Raw genomic sequence first — 27070 nt, 5'->3', positions numbered from 1 at the left:
TCACATCAGGACTTGTTCTCGAGTCTCTGGCAGCCGCAGGGCAATCAGGCCACCCCCAACCAGAGAAGCTGCAGCCAGGAGGATGGGAACCACTTTGGTTATTCCCACGAAAGAAGCAAAGATTGTGTTTCCCAGGATGGCGCCAAATTTGCACAATCCATTGAGGATGCCAAAGGCTGTTGCCCTGTGAAAGAAGAGGAGAGGAATTAGCCCTGAAACTCCACACCTCATTAGATGAAGAAGACAGGAGTCGGACGCCAGTGGCTCGCACCTGTAATCCTAGCTACTCAGGAGGCTGAGATCCGAGGATCTCGGTTCAAAGCCAGCCCAGGCAAAATTATCCACCAGAAAACCTGAAGTCGCACTGTGGCTCAAGTGGTGGAGCACTAGCCTTAAGCTGAAGGGCTCAGGGACAGCACCCAGGCCCTGAAATCAAGCCCCACAGTTGACAAAAAGAAGAAGGAGAAGGAGAAGAAGAAGAAGAAGAAAATGAAGAAGATGACGACGACGACAATAGGCTTTCCTTGTTGCAAGATCCATAGATGTGGAAGGGAATATTTCCCTAAATATAAAAGCAACACATTCTTGCTTTAGTCAAAATTAGAAATACAGAATAATGTAAAGATGGAAGGATAGCTGGAGCAGTCACTGCTATCAACATTTTGGAGAATTGCCCTCATGCTTTTTTCTTAAAAATATATTTTTTCTGATACATATCTTCTTAAAACAGTTTAAGATAGTGCATGCTTCTTGTGCAGGATGAAAAGAATAAAGCTGTACACAAAGTAGAAAACTGTGGATGTTCCCGCTCTATAGCCCCCTCTAGTGGCAGAGATGTGCAAACTATCCCTGTAGGCCACGCCTCCAAATGTGAAAAGACTACATTTCCCAGACTCCCTTGCTGCCACCAGCCAAGTGACTTCCTCTTGGCCAATGAGATGGAAAGTTAAGGGGCCGCTACTGAGGAAGAGGCATCAAAGAGACATCCGGTGTGGGCCTTGGGCTCTCCCTTCTTTGATCTCCTCCTTATTTAGTTATTATTTGTTTTGGTTCTATCTTACTCTCTGGAACAAAGATGGTTCTCATCCTGGATTGTGACTGAGTCCAAGCAAGGGAGAGAAAAGCCAGAGTCTCAACTACAGAAGTCTCTATAGCCTTCTAGAGGAAAATAATGAAATGCATACCTATTACAGGGGGTATTGTGTGGGGTTTCTCTCCAGGTTACTATTGGTCAATCATACTTCTCAGGGTATCATTATTAACCCATAACTTGCCACCATGATATCATCTATAATATCGGAGACAATATTTCCCTTCTCAACTAACACAGAATGTGTCTTTTGTCATAGCAATAGACCAAGTGCAATACTTCTGCACTCTTTACTTTGCTATTTATAGCTGTGCCACTCCATAGCTTTGTAACCCCAAACCTAGTCTTCTTGTTTGTAACATTTTCTTGCATATTTCTTCACACGCATGCTTTCCCAAACAGACTTCAGAATAATTTCTTTTTTCCGAATTCTTAGAGGGAAGATATACTCCTGCATGTTTGAGAAAAATCAAACGAAATTTGGCATTTGGGACAACTGAATCAGTTTGTCAAAGCAGATGGTGTCATGACATTCATTGAAATCTTTCATATCTTCATAGATTCCTGGTTTTTGTCACATGGGTCTTTCACATGGATTCCAAAGTATTTTGTGACCTCTGCTATAATCAAATGGACTTTACTTGTGTTTTTAACTGTTTTTCTTTTACATATATACAAATCTATATGTCAGTTTATTTGGTCCCTTGCTAACAACCTTCTGTTTGTCTCTTTAGTTCACTCTCATAAGTTTCCTAGGTGTAATTCTATCCAAATAATGATTATTGATCTTCTCCCCTCCTCTTATTTTTTTCTGGAAAGTTTATTCTTTGCTTCAGGGGAGAGGGGCTCCAAATATGGATGTCATCATTTTCCACGGCTCTACCAGACCTGCTACCTCTGCCACTCATTTGGGGTCTATCATTAGTGTATTTTTCAGAATACCCTTTGTCCCTCTTCCTCACTATTTCACCTCCTTTTTGACCACAGGACCACCATAGGTCATCCTTAAATTTCACAATGTCTCTAGATGAGAAGAAACAGCTACTAAGTACCGGTGTTGACCCTAGGCCTATCAATGAGACCCTTTCCCACATGGCTTGCGTATAACAGCAGTAAACGTGCGGCCTTCCTGCCATCTTCCCTATAAGCACCCTGGATTTTCGATTTTCATTCCTCCTTCCCACCTTCTCTTTGCTCCCTGCATCATTCCAGCTCAGCCCACCCCCTTGTCCCCATCCTTGATTATGCCTCTCTCTTGGATGTTGTTCCTGACCACCTGCCCTACGCTCTCCACCTCCAGGCCCACACCAGTCCTCATGCAAAGAAGCCCAACAACCCCAGAGCTGTTTGGCGCCTGGAACACCTGGAAGCAAGATGGCTGCCCATGGTGTGGGACTGAGTGGTAGATAGACTCCCACCCACACAAGTCCTGGAGGGGAGCCCTGGGGTTGAGGGGCGGGGGGGTGGGGGGGAGAGAGAAACAGACCTCTGGTTGGTGGGGTACAGCTCCACTGTGATCACATCCAGCGCATTCCAGGCCCCAATGCTAGTCCCACAGAACAGGCATTGCCAGCCGATCATCGCAGACTCGCTGTTGCCAAAAAACAGGAAGAAGCAGCAGACGGCTGAGATCAGCATGGAGCCGCCTGCAGAGGAAGGGACAGAGCAAGAAAGAAGGGTGAAGCAGGAGTTGTGAGCAAGTGTGTCACCCGCAGGGACTTGCCCATCTCCCATCCTCACAGGGAAGCCTGAAGTGGGGGGAGGGGGGTTAGGGGGAGGGGAACCCATGTGACATCTCTACCAACGGCTCACCCATCATCTTCAGCCTCCCAACTCTATCCATGAGCAGGGCAGAGATGATGTTCCCGGGCAACACCGACAGACTGCCCAGGAAGCTGACGAGGTAAATCAGGAAATCGTTGTCTTCCTCAAAGTCCATGTGGCAGCCTTCCTTCTGCTCCAGGAAGGTGGTGTTGATGAACCGGCAGTCGATGAACTTGTGCTTGTAGAGGTCTGGGGAGAGCAGGAAGGAAAGCTTTGGCTCATGCGAGCTGATGGGGAGAAGAAGGCCAAGGTGGGTGGGTGTGGCAGATCAAAATGACACAGGGCCAAGAGTGGATGAGTAGAGGCACGCCCTGTGCAAGCTCCCACAGTAGGGAAAAGCAAATGTAACATTAACTTGAAGGACATGGTGGAGTACATCATCGTTGTAGTACAAGCATCCTATGTGAACTAACCAGGTGACATGAAGGACCGCAGTGGCCCGGTCACTCGTCCCGAGGCTCCTTGGCTTTGGAAAGCACAAAACAGACATGGAGTCCAAATTCAGGTGAAGATATTTAGCCTCAACTTTGGCTCCTGTTTTATATATGATCAAAACTGAGAGGCAGTTGGGAACCAGTGGCTCACATGGGTAATCCTAGCTATGCAGGAGGCTGAGATCTGAGGATCACCATTTGAAGCCAGCCTGGGCAGGAAAGTCTGGGAGACTCTTATCTCCAATGAACCACCAGAAAACCAGAAGTGGCGCTGTGTCTCAAAGTGATAGAGTGCTAGCCTTGAGCAAAAAAAAAAAGCTCAGGGGCAGAGCCCAAGCTCTGAGTTCAAGCCCCACAACTGATTAAAGAAAAGGGCGGAAAAAAAGAGGCAGGTAAACTTAAATTCCTTGGTGAGTTCTAACTTATGCCACCCTCTGAGCCTAAAATCCGTTTCCCCTGCCTAAGGCTCGGAACTAGCGTCTACCAACACCTCCTCCTAGAGTTCCTGGCTACACCCTGGTCACCACCCACCCTGGTCGCGGTCTCCTTGAGCTGTCCACGTTCTCACCTGTATTATAAAAGAAGGTGGATTCGATGGTGCAGTTTTTGAAATAGGTATCCGTCGATGTGACATCTTCAAAATAGCACTTGTCAAAATACGTGTCCTCAAAAAGGACATGTTTAAAGTACATCTTCGTGAACCTGTGGGATGGACAGCATAGCCCTGGGTGTCATCGGATACAATAAAAAAGGAGATTTGAACCCAAAATGGACCCTCTCCCTAAAAAAATGCAGAACAGCAGGACCAAGAACCTTAAGACACAGATGTCAGAGGGGAACTTTCAAATGAAACCAGGTTTCCAGCCAGTTTTGGGCGGGGGGGGGGGGGGGGGTTGCCAAGATGAGGCGCAATCTCCCTCCAGGCCAGCAGATGGCAGCACAGCCCAAGAAAAGAAGCAGAGGAGCGGTCTGTGTTTGATGGAGTTTTGTTGTTGTTTCGTGTTGTTGTTTTCTGAAATCAGTGTCACTAGTTCCTCTGTGGCAGCTAAAGTGGTGGGTTGGCACATCGCCCTGCTCGGTGATGGTGGCTTTCTTTGCAATTTCTCATTGGAATTATTGTCACAGTCAAGTGCCATCATTATCCCTGCCCCCCCTCCCCCATCACAACAGAGCCTGGTTGAGGAGGCCTCTCTCTGCAGAGAACTTGTGCCCCCCCTCCACCCCCCCACCACCCTTCCCCGTCTCCAAAGTGTATTCTTAGAGCAAGAGCGGCATCTTCCCCTTGGCATGCTCAGAGCCATGTTTCTGACTTACATGAGAGTGCTCAGAGCATTGTCCAAATGTACTCCTTACCTGACTTATGTAACTGTAACCCTCTGTGCATCAACTGTATAATTTGAAAATTAAAAAAAAAAAAAAAGAAAGAAAGAGGTGCCTAGGGTAAGCTGCCTTCTACTCCCTCTGGCCCTGGGTTTCTGTCTCTACAGCGGACACTCCAGGTAAATTACAGGAACTCAATAGTCTATGTGGAGGGTATGTGGATATCTTGACATGGGGGGGGGGCTCGTGGGTCTAGGTGTACAGAAGTTTGACATTGAACTTCAGCATCTTAAAAAGCTATGTGACGTCAGGGGCTGGTGGCTCACATCTGTCATTCTAGCTACTCGGGAGGCTGAGATCTGAGGATCTCGGTTCAAAGCCAGCCCCGGGCAGGAATGTCCATGAGGAGACTCCCATGAACCATCAGAAAAACCAGAAGTGGCGCTATGGCTCAAAGTGGTAGAGCACTAGCCTTGAGCAAAAAGAGCTCGGAGACAGTGCGCAGGCCCTGAGTTCAAGCCCATGACTGACAAAACAAAACAAAACAAAACAAAATCCGAAAACGTTGAATGCCATATTTATCAATACTTCCTCTCTAAGGGCTACATCTTTATAGAAATAACATTTTCCCTTTGAGTTCACATAGTCTCGGCTCACACCACAGTGACCCCTCACATCTGCTAAGATCATGCAAGCTACTGGACTAGACTGGAGATGGGGCCTTCTCAGACTTGACACACGGGTGGGTGCAGCTGGGCGGGGGGGGGGGGGGGGAGAGTGCTCTCTGGCCACGCAAAGTCATTGCTTCGATTTCATATTTGCAGTGGTAACTATGGGGTGGCTTGTGTCTCTGACATGGAGCCACCCAGGCCACAGTGTTTCTGCCACCAGCTCGTGACCCGTGACCACTCATCCGCTCCTCATTCCCAGCCCAGTGAGCTTGCGCAGTACATTCCAGAAGACAAGCAGCTCCGCTTTAGTGAATGATGCATCTCAGAGTAACTTATCCAATGTGTGATGGCTCTAATGGCAGCACCTCAGGGACATGAGGAGGGGGACATGAAGAGGGACTGTCTAGTATTCCCCCACAACCCCCGATGGCCACTGAACAGACTGATGAACCCTGGGAAATCATACCATGTGAAAGGCAAATGCCGTGACATCCCCAGCATGGAGAACCTTCCAGAATCAGAGCAGTAGCTCAACAACCAGGCCAGAGTTATTTCTTTCAGCAGTAAGAGCTGCTGGTTTCTAGTTTCTGGTTCTGCTGAGTAGCCTGTGCTAACACACACACACACACACACACACACACACACACACCCCTCACAAGCTGGCGAGCTTGCTAAGTTCATTTCCAGCAGGGAGTGGCAGCTTTTTAACACGGTGGCTACGTGGGCAGAACATGGCTCAGTGAGCCTGCCTGTGAAATGACCACGTTCTCAGGAAAAGCGGCCAGGGTGACCACCCTCCTTGGATGAAGCCATGGTAGTGAGGGGCAGAAGGGCGCTGGGGGTCAGGCTCATCCACACTCAATCGCACGCCCCGGGCCTCCGTGACGGGGGTGAGAGGGGGCCACGCTGTGTGCTCGCACGCTTACTTGTCATTCACAAGCTTCCCGTGTTGGTGGATCTGATTTTCCATCGTGAAGTTGATCGTGGCGCCATACACGTGCTCCCCCAAAAACACCTTCATCTTCGACTTGTATTCTTCGTCTTGATAGTAGCGGATCATGTCAGGAAACCAGACGGTCAGCCCGTAGTAACTGCAGCGAGAGGACGGGCGCGTCTGAGCTGCCACAGGCTCGCGCGGCGCGAGCCAGACCCGCTTTCAATGTGCCGCCTCGACTTGGGCGTCAGGAGATCTAATAAACACTCACCATAGACACGGCGGCCAGAACAAAATCCATAGATGCTAGAAAAGCATTTTTTAAAATAGATTCCTTTCTGATTGTTATGAAAAAAAAAAACAACCACTGATAATGGATTCACAAATGCTTTCTTAACACATAGGAGGAAAAAAGCCAGAATCTTAATGAACAAGGAAACATTACATCAGGGACAAAACAAGAGGCCCAGAGGCCCTCCTAAAACTATGGCTTTTTGACGGCAAATGGGTTAAATAAGAAGGAAATACACACACACACACACACACACACACACACACACACACACACGGGAATGGTAAAAAATCACAAAATAAAAGGTAAAACCATTTCTGTTGGCAAATGATATTATTTTATGCCTGGAAAAAAAAGATGTTTGATTCTACTGATAATAAGAAAAATACAAATTAAAACCACATTGTTTCCTTCTCAGCTATGAGATTGTCAAAACCTCCACGTTTGCTCTGTTGGTGAGATTACTGTAGGTTGACAGGTACTTTTCTTAAATTTCTGGGAAAGGAACATAATTGTACACTACCATACAGAGAACATTACTGATGGATTTCTTCTTCTGGACCTTTACTCTTACTTCCGAGAAAGGATCCATTGATTAACCTGCCCAAAGACAAACTGGCCTGCAAACATGGCTCCTCATTGTGGTACATTTACAATAGAAAAAAAAAATCTGGAAACTTCCCACATTCTGATAAGGAGGCTGTGATGGATATAAAATGTGATATTTTACTATAGGGTGCTATGCGGTCGTCATAAAGAAGAATGAAGAAAATCTTGAGGTAGCTGGGCACTGGTGGCTCATACCTATAATCCTAGCTACTCAGGAGGCTGAGATCTGAGGATAACAGTTCAAAGCCAGCCCAGGCAGGAAAGTCCATGAGACTCTTATCTCCAATGAACCACTAAAAACCAGAAGTGGTGCTGGGGCTCAAAGTGGTACAGTGTTAACCCTGAGCAAAAAAGCTTAGGGACAGCATCTAGGCTCTGAGTTCAAGCCCCATGCCAACAAGGAAAGGAAGGAAGGAAGGAAGGAAGGAAGGAAGGAAGGAAGGAAGGAAGGAAGGAAGGAAGGAAGGAAGGAAGGAAGGAAACCCTGAGGTATTAGTCTGCACATCACTCCAGTATATGTCACAGAATACAAGAAGAAAATGCAAAGTATGTTCCTCTGAATAAGGAAAGAGAGAATAAATAAATAAATATACATATAATTATTTGCTTGCATTTGCAAAAAGACTTGCTGGAATGGTGCATTAAAAAATCAACAATGATTACATACAGGAGGCAGAAGGGAGTGGGTGGAGGGAGGGGGGAAGGGTACAAGATTGATCTGTTGTTTCAACATTTGAAATCCATCACCTAGTCAATGAAATGAAGTTGCACATAAATAAATATAAATAAGATGTTTCTCTTTAAAAGAAACAACAACAAACAAAGCCTGTCAGTGTCTAGCATCGTTGGCTTTACAAAATATTCTCTCCAAGTTGGGACGGAACCATGTGGGCTAGGCAGGGGCAGGCTTCCTCAGTCATTTTTCCATTGGGGTCTAGAAGGTCAGCACTCTGGCTTGACATCAGGTGAGGTTCCTTGGGGAGTCAAGGAGACCACTGAGGCACAGGGAAATGAAGGCACCCAGGTTGGGCAGAACATACCTTAATGCCATGGTGAACCAGACCACGGCCAGAATGAGGGTGTTCATTCGGTAGGGGCCCATCACACAGTACAGGGCGTTGTCCCAGACCTGTGGGGCAGATCAGAGAAGAGCACTTTAAGGGAGGACCCTGTGGCTTGGAAGAGCTCGACATTCAGATTTTCCCCAACAACACTGCAGGGAGAGGACACCTCCCCCTCCATTGTCTCCCGGTGGGCAGCTCTGACCAATGGCAACGGAAATTCATCTCTCCTCGCTGGCTGCCCTGAGAATGAGATTCTATGGCGGTGACCGAGAGCACTCTGAGGATGTTACGGCATTGCCTTCTCCAGAGTCATGAGTTCTACTCCTGGCCTGAGGGCAGGGGTGATATTCTAGATGTTTACCGAGCCCCACGTGGTCGCCCTAGACTGGTAGCTGGCCAGCTACCTCAATGCCCACCAACTGACTTATTCCTTGCCTCCAGGGCCCAGCTCCCTGGAGAAATGGCATTACCTCCAGTAAAGAATCACCCTTCAAGAGCCATTGATTTAACTTTCTCTTTTCTTTCTATGGATTAAATAGAAATTTCTAAAGAGAAAGATATTGATTCTGACCAGCCAGACTCTTGGCCTTGAGAAAGCAGAGCACAGAAAAGATAGAAAGGTTATTGAGTTTGCACCTCCAGAAAACCATGGCAAGTTGGAGACATACAGGGGCTGGAACCAAATATCCTGGACAGGGACTGTTTGCTCTCCTTCTCCATCGTGCTGCCTTAGAGGCTGAGGTCTCTATTCTCACCCTACAAGGCTTACCAACTCCAAAAGAGCCACCTTCCATTGGACACCCCCCCCCCAAACTGTACCTGCTTGAATGTGGTGGTGAATCGGACCAGCCAGCGCTGATACCAAGTCCCTGTTGAACTTTGGATCTCGATGAATTCATCCATTTGCTTGGGTGTTTTGATATGGGAAACCTGGAAAGCAAATGATAGATGTCGGTGGGGGAGGGGGAATATTTTTTCTATCATCATTTTCTAACAAACACTACCTAAGGGGAAAATCTAGAAAGGCATCATCCATCAAGCTGCAATGATGACCACATGATCCCTGAGTATCAGACGTGAACCTGCTGGAAGTATTCCAAGAATGATTCCCCTTGGACGAAGCCACTGCCACATGAAGCCACGCGGTGAGGAAGGTGTGGCTGGTGCTGGCTGGCATGCACTCACCGTGAACACCTTCTCAGGGGTCCCCTTGGCCCTCATGTTGGTGTCGTGGACTTGTTTGAGGATCATCCAGGCTTCGTCATGCTTGCCCATCTGGACAAAAAAAAGCAAGAATGACTCATGAGAGCTCAGTGTTGAATTTTCCTTTTGTTCATCCGGGAATGCAAAACCCAACCGACCCAGACAGGGTGCGGAGGCCCTGGGTCTGGAAAGACTGGGCATGGGCCCGTGACTGTGGGAGAGCTTGTGAAAGACTAGGACGGGTCTCCACCTCTCCGCCCATGTTGAGTGGATAGTAAAGTTGTGCCTTCAAAGCATGAATGAATGCCAGGCACTGCTACCACTAGCAGCTGTAACTACTTGAAGTTGGAAGGCGGGATGAAGGGTGGGGTGAGGGTCCTGCCCCTGGCAGTGGTTTCCTAGGAAGAGGGTAGCTGCTGGTGTAACTAGCTAGGGTGAGGTCAGCTTGGTATGGTGGAGGAGGGCCTCTAATCCAATGGGGGTGTTATCCACATTGGAAGAGGGTCTCCCACACGTACACACGGGGCACATGAGAGATTGCCACTTGTGATGACGGCTAGGCTAGAGTGTCAGTGATAAAGCTGGCAGTGGAGAAACAGCAAGTCACTGCCTGCAGCCCCACAGGCTCTAGGGGGTGTGGGAAAGGATTTTCCCCTGCGGGTTACTGAAGGTAGCATGGTTGTAAGACACACAGCTTGTGGTGCTTGGATACCACATCCCTAACAAATGAATATATGGTGTGGGGGGAATTTTGAGATGGTCCCTGATTTGGGGAGCTTTCGTGTGTGTGTGTGTGTGTGTGTGTTGATCTATGAGTGGGCAGGAAGGATCCTTCTGCAGAAAGTTCCAGAAGGAGCAACTCAGTGGATTCTGCAGACCCCGGTTTGTAGATACGACACAGGAGTCCTGTGACCCCTCTTGTCAGTTCCTGTGCTGTCTGACCCCTGCGTGCGCATGTCCTCCAGAACTGGGAGGGCCAGCAGGGTCTTTGCTCAGGAGTCAGGTGGGTAGATTCCCTGAGCAGCTGAGAGTCCAGAATGGTCTCAGTGTCCAGCACAGCAACGCAGTGTGCAGGTGTGAGCAGCCTCCTTGCCAGGCTCTTGGGAAATGGGGCACTGCAAAATAATTCAGAGGCAGCCCCTTCCCCACCACCCTGCCTCACAGAGGGCTCCTGCCCTGTGCTCCCTGCACTCTTAGACTCCCAGGACTGGCAAGCCATGAAACTCTGACCTGAGAGACCTTCCCTAACCTGGAAGGGAGCCAGCTCTCCGTGGTGGCTGGTGGCACAGCCCAGACTCACCTCGAGCAGAAAGCGGGGGCTCTCCGGCATAAACTTCAAGGCTATGGAGGACACGGCACAGGGCAGTGCACAGACAATGACGAACACCCTCCAGCTGTGGAAGTGGTAGTTGGTCCCCATGCTGAAGCCCCAGCCTGTGGAGACGCGGATAGTTTTTAGGAAATGGTCTTTCCCATATGCGGAGGAGTAACACGAAAAGCACCCAGGACAAATGTAGATCTTCCCTACAACCCAGCCACACTTGGCCTCCAGCCCAAGCTTCACAAGGCAGGATAGAATAAAGACGCCTGCACACCCATATGCACTGCTGCACTGTCCACAAGAGCCAAGTGGTAGAAACAACCCAGATGCCCTACAATAGGTGAGTGGATCCAAAAACGTGGTACTCATACACACAATGGGAAGAGCCTGGGCTTGTGCAATCACATAGATCAAAGTTCAAACCCAGGCTTTACCTCTTTGTTATCACAATAGTGAGTCTGGATGCAAATAATAATGCCGCCATAGATTTGTTACCTGTGAAAGCTCCTGATAACCCATAATAATTCAGCAGCTTCTGAGGTAGATTTTCCTTTTTTTTCTTTAGAAATAGCTACATGACATTTAGTGCTAAGAATGCTGTATTAAAAAGATCAGAAAAAGAAGTGTTTTTTTAAAGACCAAGAATATAAAATAGACTAATGACACTCAATGCCTCTCTGAAGATAAATTCAAACAGAATTTTTAAAAGATAAAACTATTGCTGGGTACCATGGCACATGCCTATAATCCTAGCTATTCAGGAGGCTGAGAACTGAGGGTCACGGTTTGAAACCAGCTTGGGAAGGGAAGTCAATAGGATGCTTATCTGCAGTTAACCACCAAAAAGCCAGAAGTAGAGCTGTGATTCAAGTGGTAAAATGCTTGCTTTCAGCAAAAGAGCTCGGGGACAGTGCCCAGGCCCTGAGTTCAAGCCCTGGGACCAGCACACACACACACACACACACACACACACACACACACACACACACACACACGTACATGCGCATGCACGCAAAACCATTTAAGTACATATATAATTCCTAATTTTAGAGGGCAGTAAAGATTTGGCTATAACATTTCTAATTCCTTTCCTTAGCACTGATGGCTCACACCTGTAATCGTAGCTACTCACAAGGTTGAGATCTGAGGATAAAAGTTCAAAGCCAGCCAGGGCAGCAAAAGTCCATGAGACTCTTATCTCCAACTTACTAGCAAAAAGCCAAAAGTGGAGGAATGACTCAAGCAGTGGAGTGCCAATCTTGAGCAGAAAAAAACGCCCAAGAGTGAAAGTCCCTGAGTTTCAGCCCAAGTTCTAGCACACACACACACACACACACACACACACACACACACACACACACACACAAACTAGATAGATAGATGTACAGATAGATAATAGATGGATAGATAGATAAAAGGCATATATATCAATCAATAGATAATTGATGGATAGATATATACATAGGTACATATAGACAGGTAGGTAGGTAGGTAGATAGATAGTAGATACTAAGTGGTGGATGAATGGATAAACAGACAGATATGGTTGACTCGATGGTTGGCAGCTCCTTTTCTATAACTACCTATGTGACACAACTTACCCTACCATCAGGTGGCCCCCTACCCAATATCCAGGGTACCTGCAGATATTTCCTAGTCTATTTTTCCACAGGAAAAAGGCAAGGTGGAAGGAGCCAGGAGCAAGATGGGGATGTGGCCACTCAGGCATATTTAGCCACCACGGCAGCACACAGTCATCCACAGTCAATTGCTTTTGGCACAGCTTGGTGTCATGTCATCTCACTGGGGGTTGCTTGTTGCTTTTGATTTTAATTAAAAAGCTTTGCCTGCTTTCAGGGGACAACTAGGAAGAGAGAGTTGAAAACAATAGCATTATTTACACATTCTCAGCTCATGTCCAAAATAGGTTCTGGCCTCATTAGAAGTAAATCATCAAAACCACACAACAGTCAAACAGCATAACCAGGGAAGACTGAACAGAGATATGAAGCATTCTGTCTTGGGAAGATGTTTTTATTCTTTATAATACTACGCATATATTATCCAAAAACCACTATTCCCTCATGCTTCTGTGGTTTTTATGGTAATTTCAGTAACCGCATTTATTGTGTTCAGTAAACACATCTTTGGGGCCTTAAACTGAATAACATTAAATGGTAAACTGCTCCCAAATATTTGGAACAATACTAATTCGGAGGCAGGAAGTGTTCTGTGACAATTAGCTTGCCTTACTTTTCTGTCTGAATGTTGCATACATCTGGTGGTATTAGCTACAATAAGAATTAATCTTCCACAATATAGCCATCTTTGGGTTTGTTTTTTTCCCTGGGTTGTGACCAGGAGTGCCTTGGAAACATTCTGAGCTTTGGGACTTTCCCTGTCAACGAATTACTCATCTAAATGTCTGATGCCAAGATCTCCCATCGCTTATTCCAACAAAAGCAACTAAAGAGGTGACACGGGCCATCCATGCACATGCGCACGTGTACTGCCCTCATGAGTGTTAGAGGATCGGTGCCTTAGCTGTGTTAGAAATACCATCCACTGACTGGTTTGCCATGGATAAAACATCTTGGTGCTGGTAAAAAATAAGACTTAAATCATTGCCCTCATTATAATATATTCTAGGCTACTGTATTTCTAGAATGTGTTTCCACCAAACTGACGCCTGTTTTGATTAATGCTCTATTTGAACACAGAGTATGAAAGTCACAGCTTTCATATAGGAAAATGTATGAAATTGTATCAGATAGATAGACAAACAGACAAGGATATATGATAGACAGATGATAGATAGACAGATAGATGGATGTTTGAAAGTATACCAATAAAAGCCCTTGTGCAATTAATATACACTAATAAAAAAATTAAAAAACATTTTGTCCACTTGGGATAGAATATTTATTATGCCTCTGGCCAGCTGTGGTGGTGCCTGCTGGTAATTAACAAGGAGGAGGAGGCAAGATCTGAGGATAGCAGTTCAAGGCCAGCCCAGGCAGGAAAGTCCATGAGACTATTATCCCCAATGAACCACCTGAAAAGTGGAAGTGGAGCTATAGCTCAGGTGGTAGAGCACTAGCTTTGAGAAAAAAAAATGGAGACAGCTCTCAGGCCCTTAGTTCAAGCCTCATGACCATCACCAACAAAACAATTCACTACATCTAGTATTGGAAAACCTACTGGATATTGTGTCCACCAGAGAGAAGACATCACTAAGAATCGTGAGATAAAAAATGTTGAGCTGTTTTCCAACTATTCTGTCACTAGGCAGTTCTCTATAATATTTAATACAAAATTATAAGCTCCTAATATTAGATTTTGTGTTGTTTCCTTCATCCAACCCATGCTTTCATGTCCCAGGAACATGCTGCTGGTTGTAAGACCTGGAAAATCATTTCTCTTGCACTCACAATTCTTGGTAGACTATTTCCTATGTTATCTAAGCCCAAATGTGTTAACACTGAAAAGCTGTTGCCACTGGTTTGGTTTGGTTTGGTTTTGGTGGTGCTGGGGTTTGAACTCAGGGCCTTGCTTTTATTTATTTTTTTAAATTTATTTTTAGTAGGTGCTCTAGCACTTGAGCATGGGAATCGCGAACGTGTCTGTAGCATCAGCTGGTTCTTGTAAGGTGATGAAGAAGACTCTCGGGAGCTGCACAGGAATGCTCACCATAGTGTGGAATAATGCTCCAGGCCATGACCGATGCATAAAGACCCCCCGTCATCCAGAAGATGCCCAGCCAGCTGAGGTGTTCTCCTCGTTTCTCCCGAGACAAGAATTCAGAAAAATAAGCAAAAACAATGGGCAGAGCGCCTCCAATCCTACAGAGAGAGAGAGAAAAATATATTCCAGAAAGAATCAAGTTAACAACTAAAAATGCTTACAGCAAGGGAAAAAAAATCATGCACAGATTGTACAGCCAAATAGAGCTGTTTGCCCATGTGTAGGGTTGAGCTATAATAGAGAAGCCTCTTTTGTGGGCAGTCATAGGGCTTAAACTCAGGGCCTGGGCTCTGTCCCTGAGCACTTCTGCTCAAGGCTAGCACTCTACCACTTTAAGCCAAAGCTCCACTTCTAGTTTTCTGGTGCTTCGTTGGAAGTAAGAGTCTCAAGGGCTTTCCTGCCCAAATGGCAATCCTCAGATCTCAGCCTCCTGAGTAGCTAGGATCTCAGGCATGAGCCATCAGCACCCAGCCTAATAGAGAATCTTGAAAGTCAAAATATTCAGTCTAAGATTTCAGGAAGGAATACACATAGTAAGAGGGCCAGGACAGAGGGACTAGGGCCAGGACAGATGGGCCAGGGAGTACTCAAGTTCAGGACACTATGAAGGGCCAGTACAAGGTCACTGGGTCATACCCTATGCCTGAGATGAGTCTGCAGAAGAGGAAGGCTCCGTATCCCTGCACGAAGGAGGAGAGGGAGGCGAAGGAGGCATTGATGGCCAGAGAAATGCTGAGGACTCTCTTCCTCCCCAGCTTATCAGCCAGGCCCCCCAGGATGAAGGCCCCTGCCATCATTCCTAAGTAGACTATCATCCCTGTGAGGAGGGGGAAAGAGAGGGACAGGACAGAGAGAGATGAGCCAGTATTAGCAACATCTGATCTTTAGAAGATCTATTACTCAACATTTACACTCATCCTAGAAAGTTCATGTCATAGAGATAGAAAATGAAATGTGCTAAGATAGCCATGGCCAATGAGAAGCAACACGAAGGTAGCTTTTATAAATGTTCTTCAAAAAAAAAAAAAAGAGCCACATTAGTTTTACCTATAGATATAAATGCCAACACAGATCAACTGACATTAGGACCAACTTACCATTCTTAAAGACTATTCTTTTAGATGAGTAACTCGCAGACAGTATTTGAACTACAAAAAGTCCTTTCCTGGGAGGGTAATGTTAAAGAGAAGATTTCTGGGGTAAACTGCAGCAACATACATATAGGGACTGGGAAAGGGAGAAAATGATGTAATTGAAAAAAAAAAAAAAAAAAAAGCAAATGCCGTAGGGATATTCAGTGTTCCCAACACCATTTACTGGGGGTAGGAGGTCTGCCCATTTCAGTTATGTTTTCTTGGCATCTGTATCAAGGATTAATTTACTATAAATCTGAGATCGAATTCAGATTTGTTATTCTGTTCCATTGCCTGTATATTTTTTCTTCTTTAAATGTATTTATTGTTATTGTAAAGGTGTTGTGTTGTACAGAGGGGTTACAGTCACATAACTCAGATACAGAGTACATGTCTTTTGAATAATGTCACCCCTTCCCTCACACTCTCCGTTTTTCCATCCTGTCTTCTCCCACAAGTTGTATATATTTTTAACACAGTATCTAGTGAGTACCACTGCTGTATTTGTTCGCCCTTTGTCCCTCCATTTCTGTGCGCCTCTCCTTGTCCTCCTGAAGACAGATAAATGAACAAACAAGACAAAAGGAAATGAAAACAGAAGCAGCAGAAAAGGGCAAAACAAAACAACAACAACAAAAAATCACCCAACCCAACACCTAGTCTCCATTTCTGAATACAAACAAGGTCACACTAAAGCTACCAGCACAACTATGTTCATTGCAGTATTGTTTACCATAGCCAAGATATGGAATCAACCCAGATGTGGATGGATGGACCAAAAAAAAGAATCATCCTATACCATTCATAAGAATAGGGAAAGACTTGGAAAACTTATATTAAGCAATATAAGCCAGACCCAAAGAAACATAGATTGTGTGGTTTCCCTCATTTGTGGTAATTAGAATGTGCCTATAAATCTACAAGTAAACACACTGGACAGTAAAAGAAAAAAATTCCACTTGAATGTGATAAGTTATACAGGACTCTAAACATTCATGCAGTAAGACCAAAAGAGGATATTCTTAGGACAGGACCACATAGGCACAAAAGCTATGCACATCTGAGCACATAAAATAAATATTTATCAAAATGAACTCCACTGTCTATATATTATTACACCGGTACCATCAAAGTGCTTTGGTGTGATATGCTTATCTTTCAATTTGGTTTTGTCAGGGGGGGGAGGGTATTGTTTTTGTTTTACATTTTTTTCATTGAAAATATTTTTTATTATCTTTAAATAGTTGTACAAAGGAGTTGCCATTTAACACAGCAGTTCATGAATAACAGTATTATATTTTAATTATGCAAAGGGATTTCACTGATGTACTTCCATGCATATATATATATATTCATACATAATACCTAGATCATATGTGCCCCTCTATTCTCTTATTCTCCTTTTCCCTTTCTTATTTTTGTTTTTGAATTTTTAGTGGGTTTTGTTACTCTTGTTTCATGCGTGCATACAGTGAACTTCAACCATGCTGACATCCTTAGCGACCTCTACTTTCACCCGCTCCAGCTTTGAACTGCATTTGGAAATCAGGTATAATTCAAGGACATCAGCCTTGTTCTTTGAGCTCAAGATTGCGCTGGCTATTTGTTGTCTTTTGTGTTCCCTACAGATTTTATGATTTTTTTTCTATTTCTGTTCTTTAAAATTCAATTGGAATTATGATCGGGATTGTATTACACATTAGATGAACTTGGGTAGTATGAAGATCTCAAAATACTAATTCTTCCGGTCCACAAATACAGACTCACTTCATTGTGTCTCCTTCAGTTTCTTTCATCCATGTTTTAAAGCTCTGCATGTATAGCTCATTCATTTCCTTGGATATCATTTATCCCTAAGTATTTTTTATGCTATTGTAAATGGCATTATTTTCTTGATTTTTTTTCCCCCCAGAGAGTGTGTGTGCCTAAGATATAGAAACACTACTGACTTTTGCATGGACTGTCCAGCTCAGTCTTCAGACAGAAAACATACTCCCAGATACAAATGTCTAATGAGACTACTGATGGTTGAGGAAGATATTTTTTTGAACCAAACTACAATGGCTTCGAGGCTTCCAACAAATGAGTTCTGTACCAGGCGCGAAGAGCTTGTCTCTCTACTTCCAGAGCCAAGCTTTGCCAGCTGCTTCCTGTCAGGCTCTGCTGAAAGGGGGTGCTAGAGGCAAGTCCCAAGGGTGGAAGGGGAAGTAGGCCTGGCGTGGCTTTCCTGCTGTCTCCTGGGCTTACCTCTTCCCTGGGGCACCAGCAGTTCTCAGCCAGGGTATCAGCTGAATGCAAACAGCAGATGCCACGGCACTGGCCTCATCCTGCCTCAGCAGCAACGGTGCCAACCATGATGCCCTCTTCTGAGACTGGCATTACAGCTCTACCTGCTACTTGGAACAGTTCCAACTCCTCTGTTTCTGTCACCCTAAGGTTGTCACCCTGCTGTCACTATTTCAGTAATGCTGTTTATGTTTATGGTGTCACTGGGGTTTTGAACTCAGGATCTCATGCTTACTAGGCAAGTGCTCTCCTATTTCAGCCATACTTCCAGCCAAAAGGATACTTAAAAAAAAAAACTAAAAAAAAAAAAAAAAAAAAAAACCACCTCATTTAACCAGTTAATTTTATACCAAAGTGTCTCTACAATAACTGGTAGCATTTCTGTCTCCTGACGATTCCCACTGATCTAGACGCATATGTACATAGAGAAATCTTAGAAATTAGGTACTGAATCCAACCTGTCAGCTTTACCAATGAAGAGGGTGGTCCCCAAAATGATCAGTGACCCTGCGCCTCTGAACCCCAACCAGGAGGACCTGCTGTTACTGCATTGTTAGTCACGTGGCTCCCAGCCGTTGCAAGTCAACCTCCCTGACCAGGGCCATGGAGGGACTAGAGAAACAAGAAGAGCTGGTTTGGGAGTCTGAGAAAGGCGTAGTGAAAGAAAAATGAGCCTCTCCACCAGTGAAGAGAACTATGAAATTAACAATGCCTCGGCTGAACTATTAAACTCATTTGAAATCTGTCTTTAGCAGAAGAAATTAAGACAATAAATTTGGAAAATGAGAGTATGATCAAAAATGACTTTAGGGGCTGGGGATATAGCCTAGTGGCAAGAGTGCCTGCCTCGGATACACGAGGCCCTAGGTTCGATTCCCCAGCACCACATATACAGAAAACGGCCAGAAGCGGCGCTGTGGCTCAAGTGGCAGAGTGCTAGCCTTGAGCGGGAAGAAGCCAGGGACAGTGCTCAGGCCCTGAGTCCAAGGCCCAGGACTGGCCAAAAAAAAAAAAAAAAAAAAAATACAACAAAAATGACTTTAGCATGAAGCAGATGAGGGGCTCATTATAAAGCCAGAAATTCTATCTAATCCTTCATTTCTGCTCTACAGGCTGAGTGGGCCATATTAGGACCCCACCCCCTATGCCCTGAACTATTTAGGAAAATTAAGAACAATGGTTGCGGAGCTGGGAAGGTGGCTCAGTGGTAGAGTGCTTGCCTAGCATGCATGAAGCCCTCGGTTCAATTCCTCAGTACCACATAAACAGAAAAAGCCAGAGGTGGTGCTACAGTGGCAGAGTGCTAGCCTTGAGCAAAGCTCAGGGACAGCACCCAGGCCCTGAGTTCAAGCCCCAGGACTGGCCAAAAAAAAAAAAAAAAGAACAATGGTTGCTACTTGCAGAGCAGAGGTGATTCAGGAGAGGAAAAGACTAATTATCCTGATTTGATCATTATGAATCATAGACCTGTAACTAATCATACTGTAGGAATAATTGTGTCGATTAAAAATGTTTAAAGGAGGGGCTGGGGATATGGCCTAGTGGCAAGAGTGCCTGCCTCATATACATGAGGCCCTGGGTTCGATTCCCCAGCACCACATATACAAAAAATGGCCAGAAGTGGCGCTGTGGCTCAAGTGGCAGAGTGCTAGCCTTGAGCAAAAAGAAGCCAGGGACAGTGCTCAGGCCCTGAGTCCAAGCCCCAGGACTGGCCAAAAAAAAAAAAAAAAAAAAGTTTAAAGGAAAAAACATACAGCCTTTTAAGAAGATAAAAGAAAAAGCAGGCTCCACATCTGTGGGCCACGGTGTACGGATCCCCTTTTCCAAGCCAACGCTGAGCCTCCTGTTCATCTTTCCACTCCATGGCGCTGCTCTCCTCCATACCATGGGCCTCTATTTGCTGTAGGAGATCTGGTTGTCCAGTGCTTACCAAATTCCTTTCACTGTCAACTCCCAAAGGCAGAGGAAGAGGAGGAAGGGGAGGAGGAAGAAGGGGAGGAGGTAGGTGAGGAGGAGGAGGAGGAGGTGGGAGGGGAGGAGGAAGAAGGAACAGGAGAGGAGGAGAAAGGACAGTACTGGCTCTGTTTCATCCAGTTCCCCACCATGTCTTGCACTCAGCATAGATACATACATAGTAGCTGCCCTATTAGTGTGTGTCCAATAAATAAATAGGACAGAACGAAAACAATGCACATTCACTCTAGAACAACCTGAAAGCAAAATGTATGAAGGGTAAAGCAAAAAGAAAAAGAAAAACAACCACCGATCAACTCACTACACAAAGACTCTTGATGTGTTTTAGTTTTGTGTTTGTGTATGGCCAGCTGCCCGGTGGAGGTACTCCAGAGAGGGCAGTCTCTTCGTTGGAAGTTTCACGGTCTGCTTTTCCCACTAGGGAAAGAGCATCTTTGTGGCTGTGTTCTTGTGCGCATGTGTATTGCATAGACTCCAAGATATGGAATCATAAAGGCAAAGGGGATCAAGGAATTTGTGGTTCCAAACCTGGGTGGGAAATGTTCCTTCTCAGGAGCTGGCAGGCTTCACAAATCTTGGAAGTATTTTTTTCCCATCACCAGAAGCATTGGGATGAGAAAGCTCAGGGGTAGAGCCCTGGCCTTGAGTTCAAACCCCATGACCAACAGCAACAAACAAAAGTGCTTATTTATAGCAGAGATGTCAACGGAAGCCCCTGTATGGATGATCACCATTATTTAGCAATTAACCAAAGACAAAGAAGGCATGTCTCACTTTCCTCTCTTGCAACCCCTCAAGTATTTATTTGACTTTCTGCAGGGAAAATGTCATCATCTCCTAGCTAAATCACCTCCATTCCACCTACCACTTCCAACAGGTGATTCCTGACAACTCCTCTCCATTCTTTCTTAAATAACAAACTATCTCCTTTATGGTACTAAGAATTGAACCAGGGTCTTGGACATGGTAAGCAAGCACTCTGCCTTTGGAGCCATGCCCTGAACTCTAAGCTGGAGTTCCTTGAAGGATAATAGTCTCCTGGACTATTATAGTCCGGGATATACAGACAGGCAAAGTGGTAAATGTGTGTGTGTATGAGAATTTTCTAGAGAAATCTCACTTTGCAATTACATCATGGGAGAAATCAGAGTGTCTATCTGCACACCCCATGACACCCATGAAATTAAATCAGCTGCAGGAGGGCAGATCCAACAGGACCACTCATGTAATACAGCTAAGAACTTGAGGCTGAGACACAGATAGACAATAATCCATAATTGTATAGATTAAGAACTCTGCAATTTTGTCAGATGCCAGTGATCATCCTAGCTATTCTGGAGGCTGAACTCCGAGGATCGCTGTTAAGAAGCCAGCACAGGCAGGAAAGTCTATGAGACTCTCATCTCCAATTAACCACCAAAAGGCTGCAAGTCGAGCAGTGAGTCAAATGGTAGAATGCTAGCCTTGAGCAAAAGAAGCTCTGGGACAGTGTTGAGGCCCTGAGTTCAAGTTCTAGGCCCAACACCAAAACAAAAACAAAACAAAACTATCGTTGTATAGATTTAAAAAAATCTATAATTTTACAGATTAGATCACCTAGTATACTTCTATAGATTAAAGGGATACCCTGCAGTATTATAGATGAAGAAACCAGGGTTCCAGGAGCTGAAGGGCTAGTATAGCCAAGCCACGAAACTAAACGTACCCCATGAAAACTGATGAAGATGGACTCCCCATTCCTGATCACCAGAGCCTTCTTTTCTATTCAAGAATTAAAATGTGTTCAGAGAAATGTCCCCCCGCCACCCCATCCACTCCACACTAGGGGATGCATCATCGTTTTTGTCTCTGAAGAGAAAAAAGGCAGGATGACTCGAACTGATTCCATATGAAGACCTCAGATTTCCTCACCCTGCAAAGGAAGGGTATCCTTGAAAGTTTCCATCCCTTTCTTTGCCCTGCAAAGCTTGCTTCCATAACGTTGTCATTCAGGCCTTATGCCTTAGATTCCGTTAGCACATCTCCTCTCGAGTGTCAGAATTCCCTTTCTGTGACCCAAGGACATGGGAGGGAGAGAGGCCAAAGAACATCGTAGGGCTAGATTTTTTTCCTTTGTTCATATCCAGCAAAGATTATTATTTACCTGCCTCTTGCTCAGCAAAATCTCCAGCAGGGAAATGAGAAGGAAATGCTTACTTGGCACTTTGGAGCAGTGGAGGCTCCCCCATGTGAGGGGGGGGGGAGGAATCACATACAGTCTCTTCCCTGGACCCCAAGGGGTATGGCACAGGTGATATGGCATCTCCAGGGCCATCTATCTCTCCACTCCCCCCCCCAACCGCCCGCTAATATCCGTGACCCTCAAGTTTCCATCTCTGCAAACAACCTTGACTCCAGCAGTGTGCTCCTGGACCTTCTTCCTTTCCACCTGCGATGCTTCGAGATGAAAGACCCACTAAAACAAGATATTCAAGAGATACACATGTTCTTCTTCCTCAGAGCTTAGAAAAGAGGTGCAGTGACACCCCAGTATCTTTGTGATGGGCCAGGGGACATTTATTTCCTGAACAGATTCATTTTCCTGTGCAGGAAGAAAACAAAATATCCTATGATTTGAGGCCAGAATGTTGGGGTGAGGAGTTCACTTGCTGTGTTCTTTTTCTGGCCCATTCATGGGGTGTCAAGCCCACAGGCTCAGAGGGTGGCTTTTCAAGCAAAGAGAAAGGAAGGGAGAAGAGATAAAGCCCTGGATGACTGCTAGAGCACAAAGAGCCTTTCCTCGAACTAAGGTCCAACAGCCTGACCTTAGAAGTCTATAATACCTAATTTTGGCTGAAAGAAATGTACAATGTCATCCCAGGAAATCTGGTTCTGAACTTGGATGGTGAACAGCTCCTCGTTATCTAGCAAGTATCCCTCTGAAGTATTAGTAACATCTTCAATCAACAATTAATAATGGCAAAGAGATCTGGAACAATTGTTAAGATACAGGCAATAATTTAGCCAAGATAAACGGCATCCCTCTTTGTTCTCACACACACACACACACACACACACACACACACACACACACACACACACACAAAACCCTAGGAAGGGGACATTACCATCACCCCTACGTTGCGGATAAGGAAACCAAGGCCCAGAAATGGATAACTTTCCTGAACTCGCCCTACTACACATTGGCAGAGCAAGAGTCACGCGGGCACCAATGGACCACACCTGAAATCCTAGCTACTCAGGAGGCTGAGTGCCAGAGGATTGCAGTTTGAGGCCAGTCCAGATAGTCACGTTTACTAGACTCCATCTCCAAAGTAACCAGCAAAAAGCAGTGCTGGGGGTATGGCTCTAACAGTAGTACACAACCTAGCAAGCATGAGATTCTGAGTTCAAACCATCGTACTGCCAAAAACAAAAAAAGCAAGGAAAGGGCTGGGGATATGGCCTAGTGGCAAGAGTGCTTGCCTCATATACATGGGGCCCTGGGTTCAATTCCCCAGCACCACATATACAGAAAATGGTCAGAAGTGGCGCTGTGGCCCAAGTGGCAGGGTGCTAGCCTTGAGCAAAAAGAAGCCAGGGACAGTGCTCAGGCCCTGAGTCCAAGCCCAAGGACTGGCCAAAAAAAAAAAGCAAGGAAAGCTTCAAACTTCCACAGCTGGTCCCTAATCCACGTTACCCCGTTACCTCATTGCAACTATAATGTAGAAAGCATTGGGTACTGACTGCTTTACCTGAATCAATTCGTCTTTACGAGTAATGTATTATCACCCCTACTGTCACGGGCTAATGAATGGCATCATCCATTGCCAAACTCTGGTGGTGAAACTCCACTGCCCCAATTACTCATTGCAGAACTACATTCCCTTTTCACTGCAAACCATCTGTGCTCAGGCAGCTCTATCTATGAGGCACTTGGATGTGGAGAGAAGTTTGTTTGCATCACCTCTTTTCCAAAGAGTGGGCATAAAGAAATGCATTCGTGCAGAGCAGAATGGGCACAGACTCCCACAGACTTGGCACCCTAGCCTGGCAGCCTTAGATCTGTGTCTCTGAAGAGCCTGGCATGTCAAACCTCCAAGGTGACACTGAAGGTTATGTGCAATGGCACATGGCCCAGCCATGAAGGGCCCAGGGCCCAGCATGCTCATCTCAGCGCAGGAGCTCAGTAAGCAGAGGGCAAAAGTGCCCAAAGGTGAGCTCTTCAAGACCCTATTTCAACACACAGACACACAGACACACAGACACACAGACACACAGACACACACACACAGACACACACACACACACACACACACACACACACACACACACACCCCATGTGCCCTGGAAGCTGGCAGAAGCTAGCTCCATACTGAGGTTCTCTTAATGAGGTGGCCAGGCACCATGGTGCCAGAGAGATCGGCAGAGCATGAAATCATTACTGACATTGCCAATGTGGGCTAACGGCCATCAGATTTCAGTTGTACCACAAAGCAAATTAGATCAGCCAGGGATGGGTTGGTTTGCTTTTGGGATTTTTTTGTTTTGTTTGCCTTTTGTAAAAAAACAAAATCTGCTAATCAACTTCAAACACAGCTAACAGAACACACACACACACGCACGCACACACACACACACACTCCACTGATTAAAAAAAACAACAAGGGCTAGGAATATGGCCTAGTGGCAAGAGTGCTTGCCTCGTATACATGAGGCCCTGGGTTCAATTCTTCAGCACCACATATACAGAAAATGGCCAGAAGTGGCGCTGTGGCTCAAGTGGCAGAGTGCTAGCCTTGAGCAAAAAAGAAGCCAGGGACAGTGCTCAGGCCCTGGAGTTCATGGCCTAGGACTGGCCAAAAAAATAAATAAATAAATTAAAAAACTGAGTGATATTCTTGTTTCTCAAATCATTGCTTCTGTTTGTATATCTCATCAGTCTAGTTTTCTAACAGTCAGGTCTAGCATGGTTCTTTCTAATCATCTTAAATGGCATGGTAGTTATGCATGAAACAACTGGAAAATTCCCAGTGACAATCCTCTATGCAAATGCTTTCTTGATTCTTTTATATTCCAGTCTTACATTATAGTAGCTTTAGTTAGGGGCTTGTTGTATCTGGCCCACTGCCTACTTTTGTAAATAAAGTTTTATTGGAAAACAATCCCATCCACAGTGTCTAAGGATGCTTTTATGCTACAGCAGCAGACTGGAGTGGTTCTGACAGAGGCCATCTGGGCATGCAAAACCTAAAATATTTACTACTCGAGACTTTACAGAAATGTTTGCCAACTCCTGCTCTCAAGCAAGTCTTAAGAACCAGACTCACACAAGGCATTTCATAGCACTTTCCCTACGAGAATTAAATAATTCATGGTACCCAAGGCCTTCTTGGCCTGTGATATGTGCATGGGCAGAGACTAGCACAGTATAGACCAGAAATATAATTTGCTGAATAAGTAAGCTAAGTTGCTGCATAGATTTGGAGCTCTGAGGGCCTCAAGTATCTTTGGTCTTGAATGAAAACCTAATAATATACCAAAATCTCAATAACCCCATGCTTGCAGAGTCTGTTTTAGAGCACATGTGGCTACGTGATGATGAATCTCTTCTCTACCACACCACACGTGCCCATCCTTCTCTCTGATGTCACAAAACCCTCTCTCCCTCAAGCCCTGATTGTCCTAAGCTTGGCTCACACCGTGCTGATCTCCTAATTGGCTTGCCAAGCTGGCCCTCGCTCCTGTGGAACCCATCTGTGCTTCACAGCCACGTCTCCCAGCAGCCCACAGGGGGCCCTGCTGGTGGACTCGAGCCCAGCACTCATCCTTAAGGCTCACAGGCACTCCGCCACCAGCACTGAGCCACAGGAGAAACCAGGAGCAGCTGCCACTGGATTCTGGAAGGACACAGAAACTCAGATTGAATGGCAGAGACCTCTGATCCGCTGCTCTCCAAATGCACTTGTCATTTGGACACGGAAGATGGTTTGATGTATGGAGAGGAATCAGCCTCTCGAGGAAGCCATGAGACTTAGGAGACAAACTAAGCAGTCAAGAGGCACGTGGACTTTGGTAGGAAACCATGCTCTCATACCTGTTAGCTGTGTGCATGTGAGCTAAGTCACTGGTGGCTCTGACACAAAGATTCCTCGTGATAAAATGAGTATAAAATGGTAACTTTTGCATGAACACTGTGGTATAGAGTATCTAGAAATAATATACTTTACATATATACATTATATATCATAATAAATTTTATATATAAAATTGTATATGTACATAAGTACATGTTATATAAGTATGTATACTTTATATATATGAGAGAATATATGTATACTTTATATATCATTATATATGCTTTATATATACTTCACATATATATCATTAAATATTATATATAAAGTATATATATTCTATATATACTTATATATCATAAATATATATACTTTATATCATATATACTTCATATATACTATATATACATATTGTGTGTATATATATGTATACATATATATATCATTTCACATTTTTAACACCACAAGGAGAATGATCTTTGGAAATTTCCACTTACCAAGCATTCCTTTCTTGGAACTAGAAAGACACATGTCCTTCTCGGCACTGGGCAGGGCAAAACTCACCACAAATATCTCCACCCCATCGGCCATCAGGGCTAACCCCAAGACAAAAAAGAGAGCCCACTGGAAACGCCCGTGACCACACTCCTCAATGATCGTCTCATACTGGTGGGCCAACTGCTCTTCATCTTCCATCCGCTCAGCCATCAGGTCTGTCTGGCCCCGGAAACCATCTGCTCCGGAGGGCGCCATCTTGGCCTGCTTGCCCTTGACATCATCTGGGTGGGGGATGCCCTGGTACTCGCCCTCGTAGATTTCATCCTCCTCGTCGTGGCCTTCTGTAGCATCACTCTGTGCATCCTCTTCCTGGTTGGACTCATTGCCTCCCCGATAATAGCCATCACTAGGGGCATAGCCCTCATAGTTATCCTGATACTTGTAGTCATCCATTCCTTGGTTCCACGGTTGCCGGGCTGCCTCTCGAGCTATATCTCTTGCCCCGTGGTAGAGGTTTGGGCTGTTCCGGTAACCATCATCCATTCTATGGTTGAAGTGAGGAACGGGTCATGTAACTTCTCCAGTGAAGAAAGCCACACCTGTCTTCTCCCTTTGTT

General features: G+C 45.3%; 1 protein-coding gene across 3 annotated transcripts; it reads right to left on the bottom strand.

The window, feature by feature from the left end:
- Sv2b (synaptic vesicle glycoprotein 2B) lies at positions 1-27070 on the bottom strand. Of its 3 annotated transcripts, XM_048369427.1 has the most exons (12): positions 26453-27070; positions 15143-15323; positions 14453-14604; positions 10742-10875; positions 9424-9513; positions 9058-9168; positions 8215-8303; positions 6266-6430; positions 3917-4050; positions 2903-3103; positions 2577-2736; positions 1-184 (listed from the first exon to the last, which is right to left on the bottom strand). In XM_048369427.1, exons 1-12 carry the CDS (start codon positions 26994-26996, stop codon positions 1-3), a joined length of 2145 nt encoding a protein of 714 aa, XP_048225384.1. In that variant the 5' UTR covers positions 26997-27070. The 3 variants fall into 3 exon arrangements, with proteins under 3 accessions (XP_048225384.1, XP_048225385.1, XP_048225386.1); XM_048369428.1 differs by lacking the exon at positions 2903-3103 and having other exon boundaries at positions 26453-26906; XM_048369429.1 differs by lacking the exons at positions 14453-14604; positions 15143-15323 and having other exon boundaries at positions 26453-26906.

The sequence above is a fragment of the Perognathus longimembris genome, chromosome 20 (genome assembly GCF_023159225.1).
Source record: "Perognathus longimembris pacificus isolate PPM17 chromosome 20, ASM2315922v1, whole genome shotgun sequence".
NCBI classification, from domain to species: domain Eukaryota; kingdom Metazoa; phylum Chordata; class Mammalia; order Rodentia; family Heteromyidae; genus Perognathus; species Perognathus longimembris.
This window is presented reverse-complemented; position numbering and strand designations above follow the sequence as displayed.

Coding starts and splice junctions, on each gene's coding strand:
- Sv2b (XM_048369427.1), bottom strand. CDS start 26,996: ATGGATGATGGTTACCGGAACAGCCCAAACCTCTACCACGGGGCAAGA. Junction 15,324..26,452: donor TTCCAAGAAAGGAATGCTTG/GTAAGTGGAAAT, acceptor CCCTCCTCACAG/GGATGATAGTCTACTTAGGA. Junction 6,431..8,214: donor TGGTTCACCATGGCATTAAG/GTATGTTCTGCC, acceptor CTCTCGCTGCAG/TTACTACGGGCTGACCGTCT.